The 20,281-nt window shown below is 37.0% G+C and overlaps 4 protein-coding genes across 5 annotated transcripts; 3 read left to right on the top strand and 1 right to left on the bottom strand.

The window, feature by feature from the left end:
* The first annotated feature begins 4,505 nt into the window (after nucleotides 1–4,505).
* Nucleotides 4,506–6,532, top strand: LOC140576961 (uncharacterized). The gene is given in 4 exon segments (XM_072696694.1): nucleotides 4,506–4,660; nucleotides 4,663–5,006; nucleotides 5,009–5,468; nucleotides 5,471–6,532. Coding segments are annotated over 4 exon segments (1,320 nt in total). The 5' UTR covers nucleotides 4,506–4,509; the 3' UTR covers nucleotides 5,836–6,532.
* A 298-nt stretch (nucleotides 6,533–6,830) lies between these two features.
* Nucleotides 6,831–10,062, top strand: snrpg (small nuclear ribonucleoprotein polypeptide G). The gene is made up of 4 exons (XM_072656560.1): nucleotides 6,831–6,938; nucleotides 7,258–7,280; nucleotides 8,026–8,150; nucleotides 9,817–10,062. The coding sequence occupies exons 1-4, from the start codon at nucleotides 6,907–6,909 to the stop codon at nucleotides 9,865–9,867; spliced, it is 231 nt and encodes a 76-aa protein (XP_072512661.1). The 5' UTR covers nucleotides 6,831–6,906; the 3' UTR covers nucleotides 9,868–10,062.
* Nucleotides 10,063–10,461: 399 nt separating this feature from the next.
* plpbp (pyridoxal phosphate binding protein) lies at nucleotides 10,462–14,070 on the top strand. Of its 2 annotated transcripts, XM_072656557.1 has the most exons (8): nucleotides 10,463–10,739; nucleotides 11,197–11,304; nucleotides 11,514–11,549; nucleotides 11,648–11,723; nucleotides 11,870–12,010; nucleotides 12,403–12,545; nucleotides 13,226–13,324; nucleotides 13,510–14,070. In XM_072656557.1, exons 1-8 carry the CDS (start codon nucleotides 10,650–10,652, stop codon nucleotides 13,663–13,665), a joined length of 849 nt encoding a protein of 282 aa, XP_072512658.1. In that variant the 5' UTR covers nucleotides 10,463–10,649; the 3' UTR covers nucleotides 13,666–14,070. The 2 variants fall into 2 exon arrangements, with proteins under 2 accessions (XP_072512659.1, XP_072512658.1); XM_072656558.1 differs by lacking the exon at nucleotides 11,514–11,549 and having other exon boundaries at nucleotides 10,462–10,739.
* Nucleotides 14,071–14,648: 578 nt separating this feature from the next.
* Nucleotides 14,649–20,264, bottom strand: tmed4 (transmembrane p24 trafficking protein 4). Its single transcript, XM_072656559.1, has 5 exons — nucleotides 19,879–20,264; nucleotides 19,158–19,258; nucleotides 18,821–18,946; nucleotides 18,376–18,522; nucleotides 14,649–16,255 (listed from the first exon to the last, which is right to left on the bottom strand). Exons 1-5 carry the CDS (start codon nucleotides 20,015–20,017, stop codon nucleotides 16,106–16,108), a joined length of 663 nt encoding a protein of 220 aa, XP_072512660.1. The 5' UTR covers nucleotides 20,018–20,264; the 3' UTR covers nucleotides 14,649–16,105.
* Nucleotides 20,265–20,281: the final 17 nt, after the last annotated feature.

Raw genomic sequence — 20,281 nt, 5'->3', positions numbered from 1 at the left:
TTAACAGAATAAAGAGAGGAATAGGTAAACGCATTTGGACACAAATCTAGTAAAAGTGCTGGTTCTTACCGTTCTCCTCTTATGTATCCCACACCAATATTTTTTTTTTTTTTTTTTTGTGTGTGTGTGTGTGTTCAGTGGAATAACCAGCTTTGCAAATGAACACTTTTGGTAGCATTAGTTTAGCATTTACAAATTTGGAGCTTTTTTGGTTTGTGTAAGAAAAACCTTTACTGGAAACAGTTTAGCACCCCCGCCCTTCAGATTCTTCCTCAGATATTAACAAAACGCCAATGTTTCTTCCTATAAGAACACTCCAAATGACAAAAAGGTCCATCCTAAGTTCGTTATGAACAACTAATTCAGTTTTGAAAGTATGAAGATCTGTTAAAAGGGTACTGCCACTTTGAATTCTTTCCTGTACCACTTTGACTTCAGCCAGCCATGTCTTTTTTTTTTTTTTTTTTTTTTTTTTTAGATGCCTCTTTGGTTTTTCCCCTTTTATTTGAAATAACCTGTCATTTTATTTACTTACTTTTTTTTTTTTTCTCCTTGGTCAGGAAATATTTTAGGTAAGTTGGATTCAGCTGAGTATGATGGTACCAACAGCTTTATGGTTTGACTGTAACTGTAATGGTGAACTTTCTTCAGTTTGTTGTCCTGTATGATTCTTTATCATTAGTGTTAACGCCAAAGAGCAAGCTGAAGCCTCTGCTTTTTGTGTTTAGGCCCAGGCTTTTTTTTTTTTTTTTTTTTTAATAAATGTACCCATTACTACAAAAGTGCTTCAGTGATCTGCTACTCCAAAGTAAACACTTGCTAGTTTGGAATCCTCAATTGTTAGGTCTAGGAAACCCCAGTTTGATTTTAGTGTACTTATATGTAGAGGTTGTTTGTTTTTCTTTTTTTTATCTTTACTGTTAAAGGTGAGTACATAATTTGTGATTTTATTTATGTTTTTGTAAATATTTAGCATGAATGTATGAGCTCTACCTAAAATTTCACTAGATCAAGATGTGGGTGTCTTGCATGCTCTTATTTATTTTTGAGCACAGCTTGACCACTCAACTTCTTTTTTTAAGACTACCCTGTAATCTCAGTTAAAAACATAGGTACTCCAGCCTCTTGTAAATACAATTGTGTGTGTGTAGGATTGTGTTTGTCATCTGGGTCGGCACAGGCAGGTCCTGCTTTGTTTTATGCTTGCTTTTTGGTCACTGGTTAGAATCCCACAGCAGTCAACAGATAGGCCCGTAAACACTCCACATACTTAAAAGACACAGGGATGCTTTCCCATCCTAATTTCCCTTCCCGTTCTCTTTGTGATTTAAAAAGCTTCTTAATCGGTATTCCTTTAGCTCTAGTTTTGTGTTTCACTGTATCCAGTCAGGTTATTTCAAATACTGAGGCATGTTTGATTAGAGAGATCATGAATTGGTTGAAGTCAAGATCCGTGGAGAAAGTAGAGAAACTGGTGAATAGAGTCAAGCGGGTTGAGTGGGAAGAGGATGCTTAGGTGAACAAAAATGGGAAAACTTGAGAAGGGGGGGTGGGGGTACGGGAACCAATAAATGTTTTTAACAAATGTTTTCTCAGCCTTTTTGCCTTTTTTAGAAAGACCTCCTCCGCTAGAGAGGAAATCTAGGAGGTGATGAGATCTACGTGTTGTTGGAACTGTCAACTTTTATATAATTGGTTGTTTAATTTTGTTTAAGGTTTGTTTTATGTAATGACAATGTAATAACATGAATATACACAAAAATGGAACTTCATGAACATTGAGGAAAAAAATCCATCGGGTCAAATGATTCACTATATATTTTTAACCATCACACTTATACTATCTAAGAATTAGAAATGCTGAAATGTAATACTTCTGATTCATGCTGTAAATGCACAGTGAAATACAAACTATGACACTTAAGATTAATATGGACTACATAAGGATCAACATTAATTTTACAGTATTCTTTGCATTCTTTCAGTATTATCACACTTGTACAAATGTTCTACCTGCACAGTTAATTCTTTTCCATGTTAAGTTCAGTAAGGGATTTTCTGTGTAATTGTGTAAGGAAAAAAATCGTAGAATTTGGAGAGTCTGAATATACTGTGTGAGATGCTGTGTAATCACAGTGCAGTGAACATGGTTGTCTTTTAATGTAGCCTAAATGCACTGGACCTTTGTGATGACCATTTGGAGATGTACAAGATATTTGTGAGATTATATTCATTGTCCAAATCCAGGCACAGCTGCATTTCACATTTGACTGACCTGATAAAACATGAACTCATGTGCATTAGCAGCAAGACGACAGTTCCAGCATCTCAATCTACTACAATTCCCTGTGTCTGCGAACCCATGGACCTACAACCTTTCTCTAAGGGGAAACATTAATTTCCAAAAGCTAAACTAAACAGATGAGTCTTTTGCCTAAATTTAAAGATTAGTCCCGATCATTATATGAGTTTGCAAATAGAAACAATCTATAAAAGCCTGACAATTTTTAAAGCAAGATTACCCAGATACCTTAAATATGGAGAAGGAAAGAAAAGGTTTATGATTCAAAGCATACCACATCATCTGTCAGACATGGTGGAGGCACTGTTAGGGCAACGAAAATGTATTGCTGCCAATGGAACCGGTGTTGTACTATACTATACTTACTATATAATGCTTTTTCACTTAAATGCTGCAAAGGTGATTGGCCAGTGCTTAACAGTATAGACGTTTTTAAGCCAAATAAGTGTGAAATGGCCGATTTAGTCCCCTTACCCCTGCTTTTTACTTACCTAAGACAAAACTGAAATCAAAAAAAGACAGTAAGGGCCTGGCAAAGAATCTTAAGTGAGGAACAAGCATTATTATTTATTATTATTTAACTCCAATACTTTGAATAACTTGAGGACTAAGTAACTATTAGAGAGAATTCCAGGTTAAAAACAGTCTCATTTAAGAAAACATTTAAGACTTTCTTTTAAAAAGGGTGAATTGTGTTTTGATTACAAGTATTTTTCGTATTAATAGCTGATTTTAATCTAAAAATATAGATTTGAATAGAATGCATTTTACCGGGTTGGCAAAGCGACAGTGGAATGGCAAAGCGAAAAGAGTTCATTTCAAAAATCTCACTGAATGTTCTCATGCCCATGGGCAATACAGCGGGTACCACCGGAAAATGCCATAAAATAAAACCGGCAAATGGATATTTTGTAGGTTCTGGACAGGTTTGCACTCATTAAACGATAGCTACGATTCCTCTGAACCTACCATCTATGTAACCCACAGAGGCACGTTAGATCCCCGATCTTTATTTCCTCACACATGTTCTTAGATATGCAAAAATGGTTTAAACAGTATTTCATTACCTTCTAACCATTTAGCTAGCTATCTACCATAGTCAACGCTGCCACAAATATGGAGCCAAGTGTATCGCTAGCCAAAACCATGAGAAATAATGGCAGTTAAAATATCTAAAGGGGAGTAGTTTCTTCTTTTTGTAAACTGGGCAGCATACACCTGATCTCAAAATTTATAGTTTTACCCGTAGACGCGATGTTGTTGAGATGTTGTAATAAAATCGTGTAATAAAAGCGCACAATTTTTCAAGTTTAATATTTGTTTGGCAATACTTAGTAAACTGTTTAGTATCCGTACATAAAACTAAGTCGCTGAAGTAGACAATGATGATTATTCCACGTATATAAACTAGATTATGTTATACATATGATTATTGTTATTATTATGGCAGTTGTTGTTGTGCCCATATTGTCTTGTGTTCGAAAATACAAATTTAATTCTGTCTGCATTCACTCTTTAAAAACTGCTTCGGCAAGTTTTATCGAAACGCATGGGCAACCTGTTGGTTAGGACCCCAAACGAAACCGATGATGCTTCTGCTTTGTTTAGTAGTCGATTTCGTGTACCCTGGAGAACACATTTCACAATTTCTATGCAGGTTCTTTTAAACCGGGAAAATCGCTTGTCGACGCTGAAAATTGTGCATATTTGCCCTACTGTATGAACGGGTGAGTTTGCTGTCAGGGCTTTACTTGGCTAGCCATTTGGCTAGCTAATATTCTAGACGGCAAAACATTACGGGAACAAATATTACTGTGTTAGGTAGTCCTAATCGTTGGTATCGCTCCAAATATTAGTCGTCTAAAACTTTCACCTTAATGTGTTGATGACGAGATTGTTTTCATTATTGTTGTTGTTATTATTATTATTATTATTAATAATAATAATAATAATAATAAATTGAATGTTTACAAGTAACAACTTGCAACAACAGATATTTTTTAAACAGAGATCATATTTAATATTCATTAGCAGACAGATTTAATCAAGTTACATTTAGACCCGATCAGATAGTCGAAAAGGAACGTATTTACATAAAATGTATAATTTGTGTTTTAAATGGGTATGAGAATAGAGTTTTTAAAGACTGCTGCTAATTGTAATCGTAAATATCTGCCTTTCTTTTTTTTTATTTAAGAGGTTGTAAAATGGATTCTGTTCATTGCCACTGGAATGGGGCAAATGATCAACAGTCTGTTCCAAAGACCAGGCCCATTGGAGAGACCTTATCCAGACTGGCTGTACTGATGGCTCGCATGAAGCATAAACAAGAAGGCCGATCTCTGAAGTCCCAGCAGTCCATCCATCAGTAAAGACAGCCTGGCTTACCACCAGCAGACAGCACAGAGCAAGCCACACCACTGTTACCATTGTGGCCAAGATTTTTCCTCTTGCTTCTACCATGCAGTTGCATAGATGTCCCTTCACATGCCAGATGTGTAAAGGAAAGCTACAGTGGGGCTCCACATGCCCCTTGTGTCTGGCTAAGGTCTTAGGCCTGTATGGCTCAGAGGAGCAATCTCCCCATTTCAACTACAGACTTCACCATGACAGCAGTCCCTATGCTTGTTCACCATGTGGAAGAGCCTTCTGGCATAAGCAAGAGCTTCTGTACAACCAGGAGGCTGGAGGGTGTCAACTACTGTGACTCCCCTTTCTTCTTCGGATGCACCCACTCCCTCTGATGCTTCAATTCCACCTTCATCTTCAAGGACCAATGACTACTCTGTAACTTGTGATTTCTGCCTTACAACATTCCGCAGTGTACAGGGCCGTGGTAGCCATCAGCGCCTTGTTCACAAGAACAGTTTAAGAAAGAAAAAGAAGGTGACCGGGCTTGCTCAAGAGTCAAAGGGCACCTTGTTTCCATGCAGATCATGCGACAAGGTTTTCTCTCAGACTTCAATGCAGTACCTGCATAGGAAAGAGGAGCACAGACGAAACACTTCAATTATTAGACAGCCGAGGAGCTCGGTGAAGAGCACACAACTGAGGCAGAAAGGTGAGCTATACCCATGCTTGCACTGCGGCAAAGCTGTCAGGGACCTCAAAACAGCCAAACTAACTGTGAGACCTTCCAAAGAGTCTAAGCTTATTAATAAGAGGACTAAAAAAAGGTGAAAAAGTGCTTAACATTGAAAACCAGAAGGCAGAAGATTGCAGACAAGGAGGATGCACTTATTCAGGATAAGGATGGTGAGTTCCCTTGCCCATCATGTGAGGTGGTCTTCAAGACCCAGTCTGCTTTGCTACATCATGAATACATTCACCAGTTCACACACACCACAAACCCCTGCAGTGTGTGTACTGGTGGGATTGCTTTATCCGAAATTGCAGCGTCCTCTTTGAATAAAGTCTATGACTGTGTGCCATGTAAGGAGGCATATGTGGACCTGGATACTTTTCTGCAGCACTGCAAAATACACTTTTATCGCAGCAATGATGAGAAAGACCATGCCCAACTCAGAGATTGAAAATGCAAAGAGTAACAAAATTTCTTACTGTCGTAGATAGTTGTTTTTTTCCTCTTGGTACTACTAAATTTTCAATTTTCTGGCATGGCAATTATTTTAAGACATTTTGAGTCAATAGATGTGTTTTAAGTAGCACTTATTAGCAACTTCTGTTTTTACAGATATGTGAAACAGCAATTTCTGTTTCAGCAGTGTTAGCTGTTCTTTTGAATTGATTGTGTCTATGTGTCCATTCACGATCTGTGCAGGCACGATCTGTGCAAAAATGTATTTAAAGCATGTCCTGAAATGTCAAATATTGTTTAGAAAGTGGGCCTTCTGCAGGCCTCATAGCTTAACAAAAAGCACATTTAACAACATGCCTTACGCTGCACATCTCAAGTAGTGCCAGCATGTATGCTGGATTAGTATGTTCCTACAGCAGCTGGTTTGGAGAGTGAAGGCATTCTAAAAAGTGGAAAAATTCTATTCAAGATCAACAATACTGCAACATTACTATACTCTGATTTTTCAATTTTTGCTTGTCAATGTAAAGGTCAGCACCCTAATAGACAAACTGTGTACAAACTACCTCTTTGAATGTACTGCTGTGTCTCCACATACTTTTAATTCTCTAGAGACATTAAATCTGCTTTGGTGTGTTTTAGGGCTTTTTTATTCTCAATTTATGAATCATTTGCTTTCTTTTTCATTTTGTTATGCCTTGAATAAAAAATGTGATAAAACAATAAGAAATATGTGCCTTTCTGTGTGCCACTAAGAAAATAGAGGATAAATCAGTATTTTTTCTTATTTCTAATTTAAGCAAGTAGGATGTCTCTTTTTTAAGCCTGTCTATCATCCTGTTTTTACTTAAGTATACATTTTAAATATACTTAATATAATATACGTATGATCCGTCTTCACCTGCTGTGTCATTACACAGTCACTGCAGCAGGTGGTGATATAGGCCGCTGACAGTCTGCGAGTGACGTCATATCCGGCTTTACACGCATGCGTGACATTAAAAAGAAAAAAGCGTGTTTCGTACGTTTTTGTTGTCTCGGTCTCTTCTGTCTTCGCTGATTAAACATGAGTAAAGCACACCCACCAGAGCTGAAAAAGTAAGTATTAATGGTCGAATTTCGCTATTTATCATTAAGTAGGCAGCTAAAATATTTGGGACTGTTTGTAGTTTTGAAATACTATAGCTCTAGCTAGCTATACAACTTAGCCCTGTAGTTAGCTAGCCACAGTTAGTTTGGTCGTTAAATTGGTTCTATTGAAAAAGAATTCAATCTTGTTTGTCTTCTGTAAACACTGGTTCTTAAATATCTATACAAAGCTGTTCATAAGAGCACAATTTACAATTTAGACATACAAAAATAAACCTTTGGGATTTCACTAGCTTTTTATTAACTTCTTTGTTTTCTTTTTTTGTAGGTTTATGGACAAGAAACTCTCCCGTGAGTGTACTTTTTAGTCAATAGTGTAAATCCTTCGCTTAATGAGAGATGATAATTGATTTAAAATGTTAATCTGGTATGATCTAGTGAAGCAGTGCTGTTTGACTAGTGAAAATTATGATAAATTGCATATTTGATTTTAAACAGCAGCGCTTATTTACTTGCTAGTTTACTATATACAATTAGGTCCCAGTTTTTAATGGACAGTTGTCTACAGTTTGAGATAGCATTAAAGTGCAGCCATGCTGACTGACCACAAGAACATAAGCTGTGCTGTTCGATTTCCTGTCCTGGCAAGTGCATAAAGCTACATCTATTAGAGGTTTTGGTCAAAACACTATACACTACATTTGTCTGCCTGTGTAATGTAATTTGTTGTTGGCCATGTGCCTTGGATGTAAAATTTTACACTATTACCACAGATAAAAACACTTTGAGCTGGAAAGAGCGGCTCTGTTGCTTGTGCCACAGCGTTGGTGCTACAAATGACCTGAAATCCCAACTTAACCTTCCCCAGCACAGGCCAGGCTTACAATTACCATGGTGATGTATCTTGGTGGAACGTAATCCACTTGCATGGAACAGAAAATCTAGGTTAACGTCGTACTAACCTGCTTTTTGAGCCATTGATGTTTTGAGTGTTACCTAAATGGGTAAAGTTAAAGTCAAAGTTGTGATTAAGTAAATATTGTTCTGTGATATGTTTGTAAATATACAAATCCACACCACCTTTCTTGGTGTTTAGTGAAGCTGAATGGTGGTCGACATGTCCAGGGCATCCTGAGAGGGTTTGATCCCTTTATGAATCTGGTGGTGGATGACTGCTTAGAAATGTCTCCAGGGGGTCAACAGAATGCTATTGGCATGGTGGTTAGTAACCTTTGTTCATAAAGTTTTAACTGTTACTCATGAAAAATGTGTCTGCAACATTAATAGACCTGAGTTTGTCATTTTGTATTCAACAGATTGCTCAAATATGGTATTTGGAATTAAGATTCTTTCCACCTGGTATTAACTAGCTAAGGCTTTTCTTGGGTAAATAGCAAAGCACTTTGTAAGTCGCTCTGGATAAGAGCGTCTGCTAAATGCCGTAAAAGTAAATGTAGTCGGCAAAATGTATAGTTGTTCAGCAAAGGCACGTTTAATAAGAATTATCGTTGTATTGTACATTGCCTTTCTCAAACTCAGGTTTGAATTACAACATCTATAACAAAATTAGATGCACAAACAACAATAGAAATAAACACAGAAGGTTTTTCCAGCAGGTCCAAAAGCTGTCTAAATCCCAAAATGCCTCCCTCTCGCTATGTAGCGTATAACACGCAATAAATGAAATAAACATTTTCTACACCCTAGTGGTGCATAGTAGTGTGCTAAATGTAATATGGGGAGAATTGGGCTATTATGAATCGCTTTCTATTACACATGCAGTATAAGTATTTCTAGATAATATAGATATCCAAGCTCCCCAAACAGAAAATGAGTTCTCTTGTGTGTTGAAGTGATAGTAACTTTAGGCTCTAGCAGGTGAAGTTTCATGAGAATGATTGGGCTATGAGTATCTGTGGGATGTGCAGATTCGTAGATTGAGAATAGTGGTACAGTGCAGTGAATGTCTCATTTGATGTGTGGAAAATGTGTAGCAAGAGAGATGTTATTGATTGGCAAAAATGAGTGATTGCATTTGGGCATGCCAAAGGCCATAGTGTGACGGTAGTAGCTGAATTTGCAGGTGTGTCGAAGCGTATGGCCATGCATCAACCAGCAGTGTCGCAAATACCCAGTCTACAGGTATTTGCATTGGAATTGTGACTGAAAGACAAAAACAATGGACAGGAACTGCCAACGTGTTTCACGACTTGTCAATGAAAATCACTTTGCTTCCAGGCAAGAATTGTTTCAAGAAGTCAATACACCTGGGAAATTTAGCTACTTTCTTGAACAAAATGTTCACTGCATTACCACCTGTTCTCAATTTATGATAATTATTAGGTAATTATAGCCCTAACATTCTTGTGAAACGCCTGAAGTTACAACCACCTTAAACATTCAAGGAAGCTTACTTTTTTTTTTTTTTAAGCACCAAGTATAAATTGGCACTCCACATCTGTCAGCTGACTTGCTGGCTTTTCACTGCCAATATCAGTTATTAAACAACCGACAGCTGCTGAAGTTGTTTAGGCACCATTTATTACATTTCAAATGGAGACCCATTATTGCATAAAATGTAAAATAAATATGTTAAGTGTTTTTGTCTTGTGTACATGTGGTCTTAAGATGTGGAAATCCAAATAATGATATATGCATGGTACAAGCAATCCACTGCTCCTTATTTAATTGACTATACTGTAGTCAGTAATGTACAATTGTAGCAGTAGCTCTACTTTTAATGGCCTTTACTTCAAATTGTTTAAGGATATTTTGATATGGGTTTTTATTAAATGTGCAGGTAACATTACTATTTAGATTGTCTAATGGTTTCAAAATTCATTTTTGACTGATATTTCAAAAGGAAACTTTTCCCCCTCATGTTCAGGTCATCAGAGGAAACAGCATAATCATGCTGGAGGCTCTTGAGAGAGTTTGAGGATGAAGATGAAGTCCCTAACCTTTTGTCCTAACCTTGTGCCCCTCCTTAATTTTGTTAATAAAGAATTGAAAACCCTGATATCCTTGCAATGTATGAGTGATAAAATATGTTTTAGAAACATTTTCTGTTTTTGTGTTTGAGTTGAACCTTTTTTTGTCAATAAATTCAATATACAAAATATGAATCATCTTATTGGGTAGTCATGCTTCTCTAGTGTACTCTAATGTTTATCCATAGTCCATTGTTTAGTTGTAATATAAACATTTTACTGTGTGAACCAAAGGTAGGGTGATTATTTGACTTTGTTTTTTGGACTGATCAGAATTCTTTTGCTGTTCTATTTTAACCTTAGTCATTACTGTATTGCATTAATTTGATCTGCAAGTACAGAGTTGGTACATTATTTGCTGATGTCTTAAAGTGTGAGTGTCACTTGCAGCAGATCAGTCAATAAATTAGACATTAATTGTGGCTGTATTGGTTTCAATTATATAAAACCACTTAGCTACCCTATTATCAGATTTTACTTATATATATATATATCTTAATTTCCCGTTCTAAGTGTAGATTTTTTTTTTCTAAAATTCTGTACGAGACGTAAAACACGAAAAGCATTTTGTTAGTCTGACTAAAACAGGCTTGATGACGTTTTTCGAGCAGAGGTCAGAAAATGTTCGTTGTTGGAAGACTTTTATTTTGACTGCTAGAACGCCGGATATTTCATTGTTGGACATCGTCGGCTCGCTTATGTCATTGGAGACTCCACATGCACCAATGCTATGTGGAAATTAGTGATGTCGGAGGAGGTAGGGAAGAAAGTGCAGGCGGTAGTGGACCGGGTGAACCAGGCGGTTACCCGACGTCCAAAGGTTAGTTTTCCCCCCAGTTATTATTCAGTACATGGGATGAAAACCACTATAATTGCAGCGCGATAAAAAAAAAAAAAAACCTGCTTCTCCATGCCTTCGTGGCGTGGGTGTCTTAGATTATGTAAGCAGTACTCAACCTTTGCACACGTTCGGGCTGAAGGAGAATAAACCAAATGTAGTTTTGTGAATTATTTCTTTGTTTGGACACTGCTTGATTATCAGTAGAGCCTAAACGGTATGAGGTTTGATATTGGGTTTTTTGTCAACCGTTAACTTTACTCCCCGTACACCCGCAACTAGCCTAGCACTGCCTGCTGAGCGAAAACAAACCGCGCGACTGAAATGTCACAATGATTGTAGCCGTTTTACGTTCACACCAGAATTGTAAGTTGTATCGAAATGCCGAAAGCAGTCCATTTTACAAATGTAGTGTTGCGTTTCATCTCTCATCCTCCAGACTTTACCATGTGTGGCACCTCGATTAGTTGCTGTCAGTAAAACAAAACCGCCAGACATGGTGCTTGAAGCTTACAAACACGGGCAACGCAACTTTGGAGAGAACTATGTAAGTAAAGTCAGACTTGTAACTGAGGTTTCCAAAGGTTTCTTAGTTTTAAGACTAACTAGTAAAGAGAGAATTTCATATAGAGAGAGAAAAGTCATGATAGTGCTTCGATTGTATAGAGATACACAGTCTCAAAAGGGAGTTAAAAATTTGTTATCCCCGTCGCCTGTCTATTATAACTTGGAGATGAATGTGTGTCATCGTTACAGGTAAATGAACTTTTGGAGAAAGCTTCTCACCCTCTGGTGCGTAGTCCAGACCTATGCATAATGTAGCCGGTGGCTTTTTAAATTTGTATGTTGTTATGAAAATATTTTGCTGATAAACGTTGTTTTTGTATTAGATTTTATCATCATGCCCTGAAATTAAATGGCATTTCATTGGACATCTACAGAGGAACAGTGTTAATAAACTCCTGGGTGAGCAAGTCAACTTTCATTGAAAGCCCTTTCACCGCTAAAGCTTTTATTTAATTCTCAACTTGGTGAATCAGATGTTTGTAATTAAGGTTCTTTGTATATAGTTTTATATTTTTATCAGATGCCTTTTCTTTATTGACTCACAGGTGTTTCAAACCTCTACATGGTGGAGACAATTGACTCTGTGAAACTGGCTGACAGAGTTAACAGCTCTTGGCAGAAGTTACGAGGGTCTAACGCTCGGAGGCTAAAGATCATGGTTCAGATCAACACCAGCGGAGAGGAAAGTGTGTGTCCACTTCTCATACAGTGTGCTATGCTTCACTGATATTCACTAGTGTTGATCTTATTTTGTAATTCAGAAAACGGCTTTAAAGTGGGAGGAGACAACTGGGGTGGGTAATATCACAATAATGTATGTCAATATTAGCTTTTCTGAGCATATAATTAGTATTGCCGAAACAACGTTATTAAAACCAAAATGTTGGTGGAGCTTTAAAATGTTTAATAAAAAAAAAACATTAATTACTGGTATATGGTGTCTGTTCTAAGTTATGAAACCTCAATGTAATGTTAGATTCATATGGGTTTTGTTTTTGTTTTTTAACAAGAGGTATGAATCTTTTACATACAGCAACATACTGACCTTGAACTCTCTTCTCTGGAAATCCTCTATTAGGCAAACATGGCCTGCCTCCTGATGAAACTATTAATACAATCAAGCACATTGTATCTCAGTGTCCTTCCCTGGACTTCGCTGGACTCATGACTATCGGCCGTTACGGCTATGACCTCAGTAACGGCCCCAATCCAGACTTCCAGGTACATTTGAACTGTAGAATTGGCTTTTCTTTTCCTTTTTTTGTAAGTGGAGTTGAGTGGTGCAGGGATTTGATACTGCAGACATCAGTGCACCACCATGATTCATTATCAAAGTCAAAAACAGAATTCTGGCCAAAAATTAAAAAAATACCAGATATCAACTGTTTTACAGGAAAGGCTGTCTTTTCTCTCCACTGAAAGCCACTGGATGTGGAGATGTTGGTTAGATAATTTGATAAATCAGACCCTGCTGTAGATCATTACAGGGTGTGATGTTATTTGCAAAAACACTGGACCTTAAGTGTTCTATTACTTATATACAACAGAAATAAAGAAATAGATGCCCTGATCTTTACATCAGATGTTTTTATATCGGCAGGTCCTTCCACCAAATTATACTAACTTACTGCACCCACTTATTCACTTATACTGCTTATTCATCCTTATAGATGCTAAATGATTTTACCTGTTTTTCATGTTCATTTGTAATTTGTGTATTCTTACATGATTTTGCTCTTTAACAAGTAGATTCTTGGCCTGTCTAACCAATCCAAACCAAAGTTAGGGCATAAGGAATTGAAGTACTAAGACAACTCTTGTTTGAAATGAATGTTTAAGTTAAACAGCAAATATAAAGAAAAAAACCCTTTAAAAAATAATTTTCTGTTTCTTATGTGTAGATGCTGCTGAAGTGTCGAGAGCAGGTGTGTGAGAGCCTGAAGCTTTCAGTGGAACAGGTTGAGCTTAGTATGGGCATGTCTACAGACTTTGAGCATGCGGTAAGATTTTTTGTCGTATTTTTTTAGAATCTTGCATGCACTTGCGCATTTCTGTGTGTCTTCTCTGTGGTCATTGTCAGAGTGTCGTGCACAACACTTTCTTCATTAACATCAGCCATCAACTGTAACTCTTTAGTCTATATTTTAAACACAACCAATGCTTTGTATACTTTTTCTTTCATCAGATTGAGGTGGGCTCGACTAATGTCCGTGTTGGTAGCACTATTTTTGGAACTCGGGAATATCCTACCACTCCCAGCCCTAGCCCAGAGAAAAGGCCAAAGGTTGTATCTGAGGAAGCAGCAAAAAAGATGGAACAGCTTACAGTGACCGATCATTAAATGACAGAAAGAGACAGCACTGGATCGGGGTAGTTAAAGAGAACTCTTTGAGCATTTCACACAATACTGGAAGACTGGTGGAAGCCCAAGACGCATCTTAATTTTTGCTCTCAATCTTCGTAGCTTTTTCACATTTTCATGTTTGATAACATAAGTGTCTTTGTAGCTAGAATCTTTGTTTTTGGACACTGAATCTTTTTTTTTTTAAATATTATTTCTAAATTACATACATCAAAACATGGAATGCTGTATCTCTTTAGTACAACATTGGGACATCTTAAAAAGAGAAAGTAATGTAACTGTATTGTTTAACTACTTGTCTGTTGCTGTGAAAGCTGTTTTAAGAAAGGTATTTGGCCTTTATGTAATGTCACCTACATTTTATGTTAAACCATTAACACTGAACCTGGGTTCATATTGTTCTTTATCCTAAATCCTTAATATTTTTTCTGTGTAGTAGATTTGCATAAACGTCTGAAAATCCTTAAGCGGATACTATAAAGAACTGTTATCCCTAGCACAAATGAACTACAGAATTTATTTAAGCATCTTAATATACATAATTAACGATTGTTGAATTAACTTTTTTTAAGCTTATTTGGGGTTTTCAAAATTTACATTGCTGAATAAAACCAACTTGTCTGTGCACTTTCTTTTAAAAACAGATGGAAATGTGCCCTAATTTTACCATAGGTACAGCATAAAAAATAAATAAATAAATAAATAAAAAACTTGCGTGGTTGTACAAAAACAAACTACTAAATCTGTGAGTTAATGAGCAATAAAAATATATTAAAAAGAAATTAAAAACTGTGTGTTGATGTGATTAAAATAAATACAATTGACAACACAACAACCAACATACTTTGGTGTGCATTAGGCACACTTGGAGTTACAAAGTAAGAATACTGACAATGAAGCTTCAACTGTTAATAGCAGCCTTAAGTAGTGTATTCTGTTTTGTCTGCACAGTAGCAAATGAAGACATTTTTTCTGTATTTTATTTAAAGTACAACAACAAAAAAAAGATTCAGATATTGAACAAACATGTTATAATCCAATCAAATGAACATTTCATAATGTACAAATAAAATGAACTTGGACATAGCCCTAGTTTTGGAGCATACTGACATGCTTTTAAATATTCCTGTATTTCTACTTCTGTTTTGTACATTGCAAATTAATGGCACATTAAATTGAATTCCATTCAATACTAAGAATATATAATGCTAACAAATGTATTGAGCTGCTTCCGTTACATGTGTAAAGTCAATCATGATTCAAATTCACATTTTAAACCAGTGTTTCAATGACCATTTTTTTCTGTACAAAACAGTTATAAAACTGCAACACTACAAACCAGCTTGAGTTTCAAGCAGATCACGCAGAAATACATGATAGATTTGTGTATTTTAAAATGACATTTTCTAAACGGGACATTTAGAAACATTCAGTTTATGCATGGTTTTCATCTCAACTCCTAGTATATTGTTAGATGGACAAATACTTCAGTTCCAATTGTCTAGTTTGCAATATTTTGTAACCATTGTTACTTGTGTACAATTAATAAAATGGGTAGGATTTACAAACAGTATATTTGAAACATTCAAAGAAAGTCTATATTCTGCATTGTGGAATGGCATGAAGCAGGGTCCTTATTTTTATTACAGAAAACAAAAATGTACATTTACACTGTCATGCGTCCTGGGCACTGAACAAGCTGCGATTATTATGATTACAAATATTTTCTCCATAAGTAGAGCTGTGTGATTACATTTTATCGCTGTCAGAACACCCTTTTATTTTCAATAATGATGGTAAATATTGGAGAAGGGCGGTTTTATAGGAGAACTTCATAGGAACCTTTATTTAATAATATCAGTGAAGTTATTTTGGATCATCTCTTTAGGCCCATTCAACAATAAATGGACACTATCTAAAGGGCATAAGTTATAAGATGTTATTTTTGCAGCAACAATATTCTTCTATAAATACTCAATTATCATATTCTCTAACTAAAATCTTAATTCATTCTTTTGGGATAACAGATTGACTAAATACACTTGTATTCTTCTTTCATTATTCTGTATTTTCTAAAATTTTGATTTGAGCAGGTTCAGATGCCTTAGTGGAAGCAGAATATAGCCATAAACTTTGCAGCTTATTTGTGTTGCTGAAGCTAATTTACTTCATGGTCTAACTTCAAGTTCTTTAGTCAGATCTATCATTTAATCTGAGACCTTCATCTGATTTAGACAGAACTAAATTGTATAAAGTCTGAAGATGTTTTCTCATCAAGGTCACACAAAATTAAAAGACTGCAACAGATCAGAGTCTGCTAACATGTTTAAACAGTCTGGATACAAAATACTGAGGCTTGAACAGGCTGTAAATCTTTCATGGGTGCAGCTTGTGTCTATGTGTCTTCATCTAAAGAGCTTTACACCAACTTTTTGGCTTCAAAGAAACTCTTGAGGTGCCGCATTTGCCAGATGGCAGTGATGATGAGGATGACTGTCTGGGCGATGGACCACCACAGAACACGCTGGTTTGTGCTCTCACTAGTCATACGGAAGCGCTCCTCCCGATACTACACAACAGAGATAGGACGTTCAGACATACACGCACCTTCGTAAAAATATTATCCCCCATATGCAAAACACACACACACAGTGTTTAGTGAGTCACAGACAAAATGAGGAAAAAATAGGAAATCAGATTTTTTTAAAGAATTTATTTGTTAATTATGGTGGAAAATAAGTATTTAGTCACCCACAAACAAGCAAGATTTCTGGCTCTCACAGACCTGTAACAACTTCTTTAAGAAGCTCTTCTGTCCTCCACTCGTTACCTGTATTAATGGTGCCTGTTTGACCTTGTTATCTGTATAAAAGACACCTGAACTACCCAGAACTACACGGAGGGACCTGATAAATGACCTGCAAAGAGCTGGGACCAAAGTAACAAAGGCTACCATCAGTAACACACTACGCCGAGAGGAACTCAAATCCTACAGTGCCAGACGTTTGCCAGAGAGCATATGGATGATCCAAAAGAGGACTAGGAGAATATCATGTGATCAGCTGAAACCAAAATAGAACTTTTTGGTAAAAACTCAACTTGGAGGAAGAAGAATGCTGAGTTGCATCCCAAGAACACCATACCTACTGTGAAGCATGGGGTGGAAACATGCTTTGGGGCTGTTTTTCTGCAAAGGGGACAGGACGACTGATCCATGTTAAGGGAATAATGAACAGGCCCATGTATCGTGAGATTTTAAGCCCAAACCTCCTTCCATCAGTGAGAGCATTGAAGATGGAACATGGCTGGGTCTTCCATCATGACAATGATCCCAAACACCGCTCGGGCCAACAAAGAAGTGGTTCTGTAGAAGCTTTTCAAAGTCCTGGAGTGGCCTAGCCAGTCTCCAGACCTCAACCCCATATAAAACTTGTGGAGGGAGTTGAAAGTTTGTGTTGCCCAGCGACAGCCCCAAAACATCCCTGCTCTAGAGGACATCTGCATGGAGGAATGGGCCAAAATACCAGCTAGTGTGCAAACCTGGTGAAGACTTACAGGAAACGTTTGTTGGCATTGCCAACAAAGGTTATGTTACAAAGTATTGAGTTGAACTTTTGGTATTGACCAAATACTTATTTTCCACCATAATTTACAAATGACTTCTTTAAAAATCCTACAATGTGATTTCCTGGATTTTTCTCATTTTGTCTCTCATAGTTGAAGTGTACCTATAATGCAAATTACAGACGTTGCACAATCAGTGGCTGACTAAATACTTTTTTGCCCCAGTGTGTGTGTGTTTGTGGCAAAAAGTAATCCTCCTTGTATCATAAATTAGAAAACTTCTCCTGACAGACCAGTGGGTAATATTTCAGTTAGTCCAGTATACGGTTTAAAATTCATCCTAAAGGTATGGATTTTGTAATTATATTACACTGGTATGCAACAAATAAGCAGAGAATTAAATTTAAGATGAATTACTAACAGCACTAACAGTTAGCACTAATGGGTTGCTAGTAACATCAGTCTAACACACTTACACCCACATGGACACAAACAAAAGATTCAAGTAGTATTTGTGTGTTCACTCTGTATTAAGCCCAGGCTTACATACCCATCCTGATTTTACTGCCCAAGACGTAATTATGTTAGCAGACAGTGGCAGCAGATTTTAAGGAAAATGTTTACAAACTAAAGATTTAGTGAGGTAAACTGCACTTTATTTTTCATCTTCTTTCTACTGGATGTAAACTATCAAAATATGTGATATAAACGGAATACAGTAATGACAGGTTTATCTAGTTGCTAATGATTTTATTCATTAGTTTAACCTAATACAAATTCTTGTTGCACACTTTGGCTGATGTTACTACGAATAAGCATATTTAACAGCTTCTGTTGTCCTACAAAAACAGGCCTCCTTTTCTAAAAAGTTTCTACTTGAGGCAAAAAGACATGAATACCATGATATATACCGAAACCATTGATACCATGAAGATATGAAGACCATGATATATACCGGAACCATTCAAAACATCAGGAATTTTTGCATATAATCGACCCCTAGAAGGGACAACCAACCCTATTCTTTTCTATTGATTAAAAACATTTAATACTACTGCTTGGAGACTCCCTACCAGTCAGCAATAGGCCTTAATGGCTCATTCTGGCTTACTTGTGGAAACTCACCCGCTGGTAGTTCTGCTCCTTCTGTATCTGCTCAACTTGGTCTAGGAGTTGCCGAACTCTCAGCTGCAGCTCAGTCAGCTTATCTTTGGCTGCTATTTCTGGATAGTTGTTGGTGTGCTCACCCACCTGAATGTCCAGGTGCACTCGCTATAGGATCACACAAAACAAACAGTTTCACCACCTTTTGTTGTGTACAGCTGTCTTACCTTTATGCAGACTTGTCAAATTGGCCTACTCAGTTCTGTTTATCTTCATTACATCCTAAAAAGGTCCAGTCTACTGACACATCCTCTAAATTAAGAAGATGTTTTAATAAGAACGTGCTTTAATTTAACAACCCATGTTTAACAATGGCCTTGTGTAACAATCTCGGATCAAATATTCAGATTCCTTAGGATTTACATTAGTGGAAGTAGGGTTGGAAACCAAATACCGACTGTCATACCAGTTTTCCTCCAGCAAAAAGAGCCATTTTGGTGGAGTTAGAATGCAGGCAGATTTGATGTTCGCCTGGTGTGTGGGAGGTGAAAGTGAAGCGGCCATCTGAACCATACTGACGAGAGAGAATGACCTACAAGTAAAGACGTAAAAGATGAAAAGGAGGAGAAAAACAGTTAGGCAGGAAACAATCTGAGAGTAAAAACTACAGACTTCTCCAGGCATTACAGGGTGTGAATAAACATACAAACTTCAAGGACGACTTCCAATTGAGAGCAGAGGAATGTAACCATAATTGTAACATAGAATGATAGCTAGTAGCAGCAAGGTGAAGTAGTCGTGACCTTGGTGTCAGGATCTTTAATCTCAACATGCATGCCCAAGCCAGGGGTTGCTGGAAGGAAAGAACCAGTCTGTTTATCCCACAGCTGCGTTCTGTATTTCCCTGAAGAAAAAATGACAGTGAATCATATATAAGGAACACCCATATCTCTGAGACAAGACCTTAATTTACTTACATGCAAAATAAGAGAACATCCGATCAATTAATCAAAATGGCGTCATTTAAAAGTAAGACACATAACGGATACCATACACCGCAACGAACAACTGTAAGCATCCACTGTTCACCGCTAACAGGAGAAATGCAAAAGAGTAAACATGAAAGTGGTGACTTGGCTACTTGTTACACCCGTTCCTTTGGAGCGGGCGGACGGATCCCGCATCTTGTGTGCAAGCCTGACATATTATACAATTCTATATAGCTAACTAGCTAGCTAGCTATCTTGTCTGCCGACTAATGAATCAAACATTTTATTATTTATACGTGTAATATAATGTATGTGTGAGTGCGAGTGCGAGTGTGTGTGTGTGTGTGTGTGTGTGTGTGTGTGTGTACAAACAACACGAGCAAACCACACAGTGTGGTCCAAATCAGTTCTTGGAGACTAAAATAGTTATTCGTGAGCCAAAGCGGCAAAGAATGATGATGGTGGTGATGATGATGACCAAAGGGCTAACGCTAGCTAGCTAGCTATCACTAATTTGCCTTTGTCAAAAACATACCTATCACCATCGTCTCGTCAGGTATTTCTTCAATGAAACATTTCTTCTCTGTCTCTCCAATGTGAAAATAAAGGGCTCTGCTTGGAGAAAACCAAGTAATCAACAGCAAAAGCCCAGCACAAAACGACACAGCCGTCATTTCTAAACTCACTGTACCGCAGCTTGATTGAATCCAGTTCTTGGAGAGTCAATTCTTTGGTTCAGTTGAAACAGAATCCTTGCGTTGACTTCAAACTAAGAAGTCGTTTCTTATTTCAAATTTGACTGTCAACTCAACAATGTAGAATAGACTAAGTTTATAACCGATAGCTATTTGATATTGAATAAAACATTACTTGTGAAAAATATGATTCTCTGAGAACAGTCTCGAACAGCTTATGACCTTCCACGTTCTTTTATTTTG

This window comes from Salminus brasiliensis, chromosome 14 (genome assembly GCF_030463535.1).
Source record: "Salminus brasiliensis chromosome 14, fSalBra1.hap2, whole genome shotgun sequence".
In the NCBI taxonomy this organism is placed as follows: Eukaryota; Metazoa; Chordata; class Actinopteri; order Characiformes; family Bryconidae; genus Salminus; species Salminus brasiliensis.
The sequence above is the reverse complement of the archived record's forward strand: the minus strand, read 5'-3'. Positions and strand labels throughout refer to the sequence as shown.

Bases quoted from the DNA above. Each gene is read 5' to 3' on its own strand.
- snrpg (XM_072656560.1), top strand. From the start codon at position 6,907: ATGAGTAAAGCACACCCACCAGAGCTGAAAAA. The intron at 7,281-8,025 runs GTGAGTGTACTT...CTTGGTGTTTAG, and splicing joins TATGGACAAGAAACTCTCCC to TGAAGCTGAATGGTGGTCGA. The intron at 8,151-9,816 runs GTTAGTAACCTT...CCTCATGTTCAG, and splicing joins AGAATGCTATTGGCATGGTG to GTCATCAGAGGAAACAGCAT.
- plpbp (XM_072656557.1), top strand. From the start codon at position 10,650: ATGTGGAAATTAGTGATGTCGGAGGAGGTAGGGAAGAAAGTGCAGGCG. The intron at 10,740-11,196 runs GTTAGTTTTCCC...CTCATCCTCCAG, and splicing joins CGGTTACCCGACGTCCAAAG to ACTTTACCATGTGTGGCACC. The intron at 12,011-12,402 runs GTGTGTGTCCAC...ATCCTCTATTAG, and splicing joins CAACACCAGCGGAGAGGAAA to GCAAACATGGCCTGCCTCCT.
- tmed4 (XM_072656559.1), bottom strand. From the start codon at position 20,017: ATGACGGCTGTGTCGTTTTGTGCTGGGCTTTTGCTGTTGATTACTTGG. The intron at 18,947-19,157 runs GTCACGACTACT...CTTTACTTGTAG, and splicing joins TTAAAGATCCTGACACCAAG to GTCATTCTCTCTCGTCAGTA. The intron at 18,523-18,820 runs GTATGACAGTCG...GTGATCCTATAG, and splicing joins TTTTTGCTGGAGGAAAACTG to CGAGTGCACCTGGACATTCA.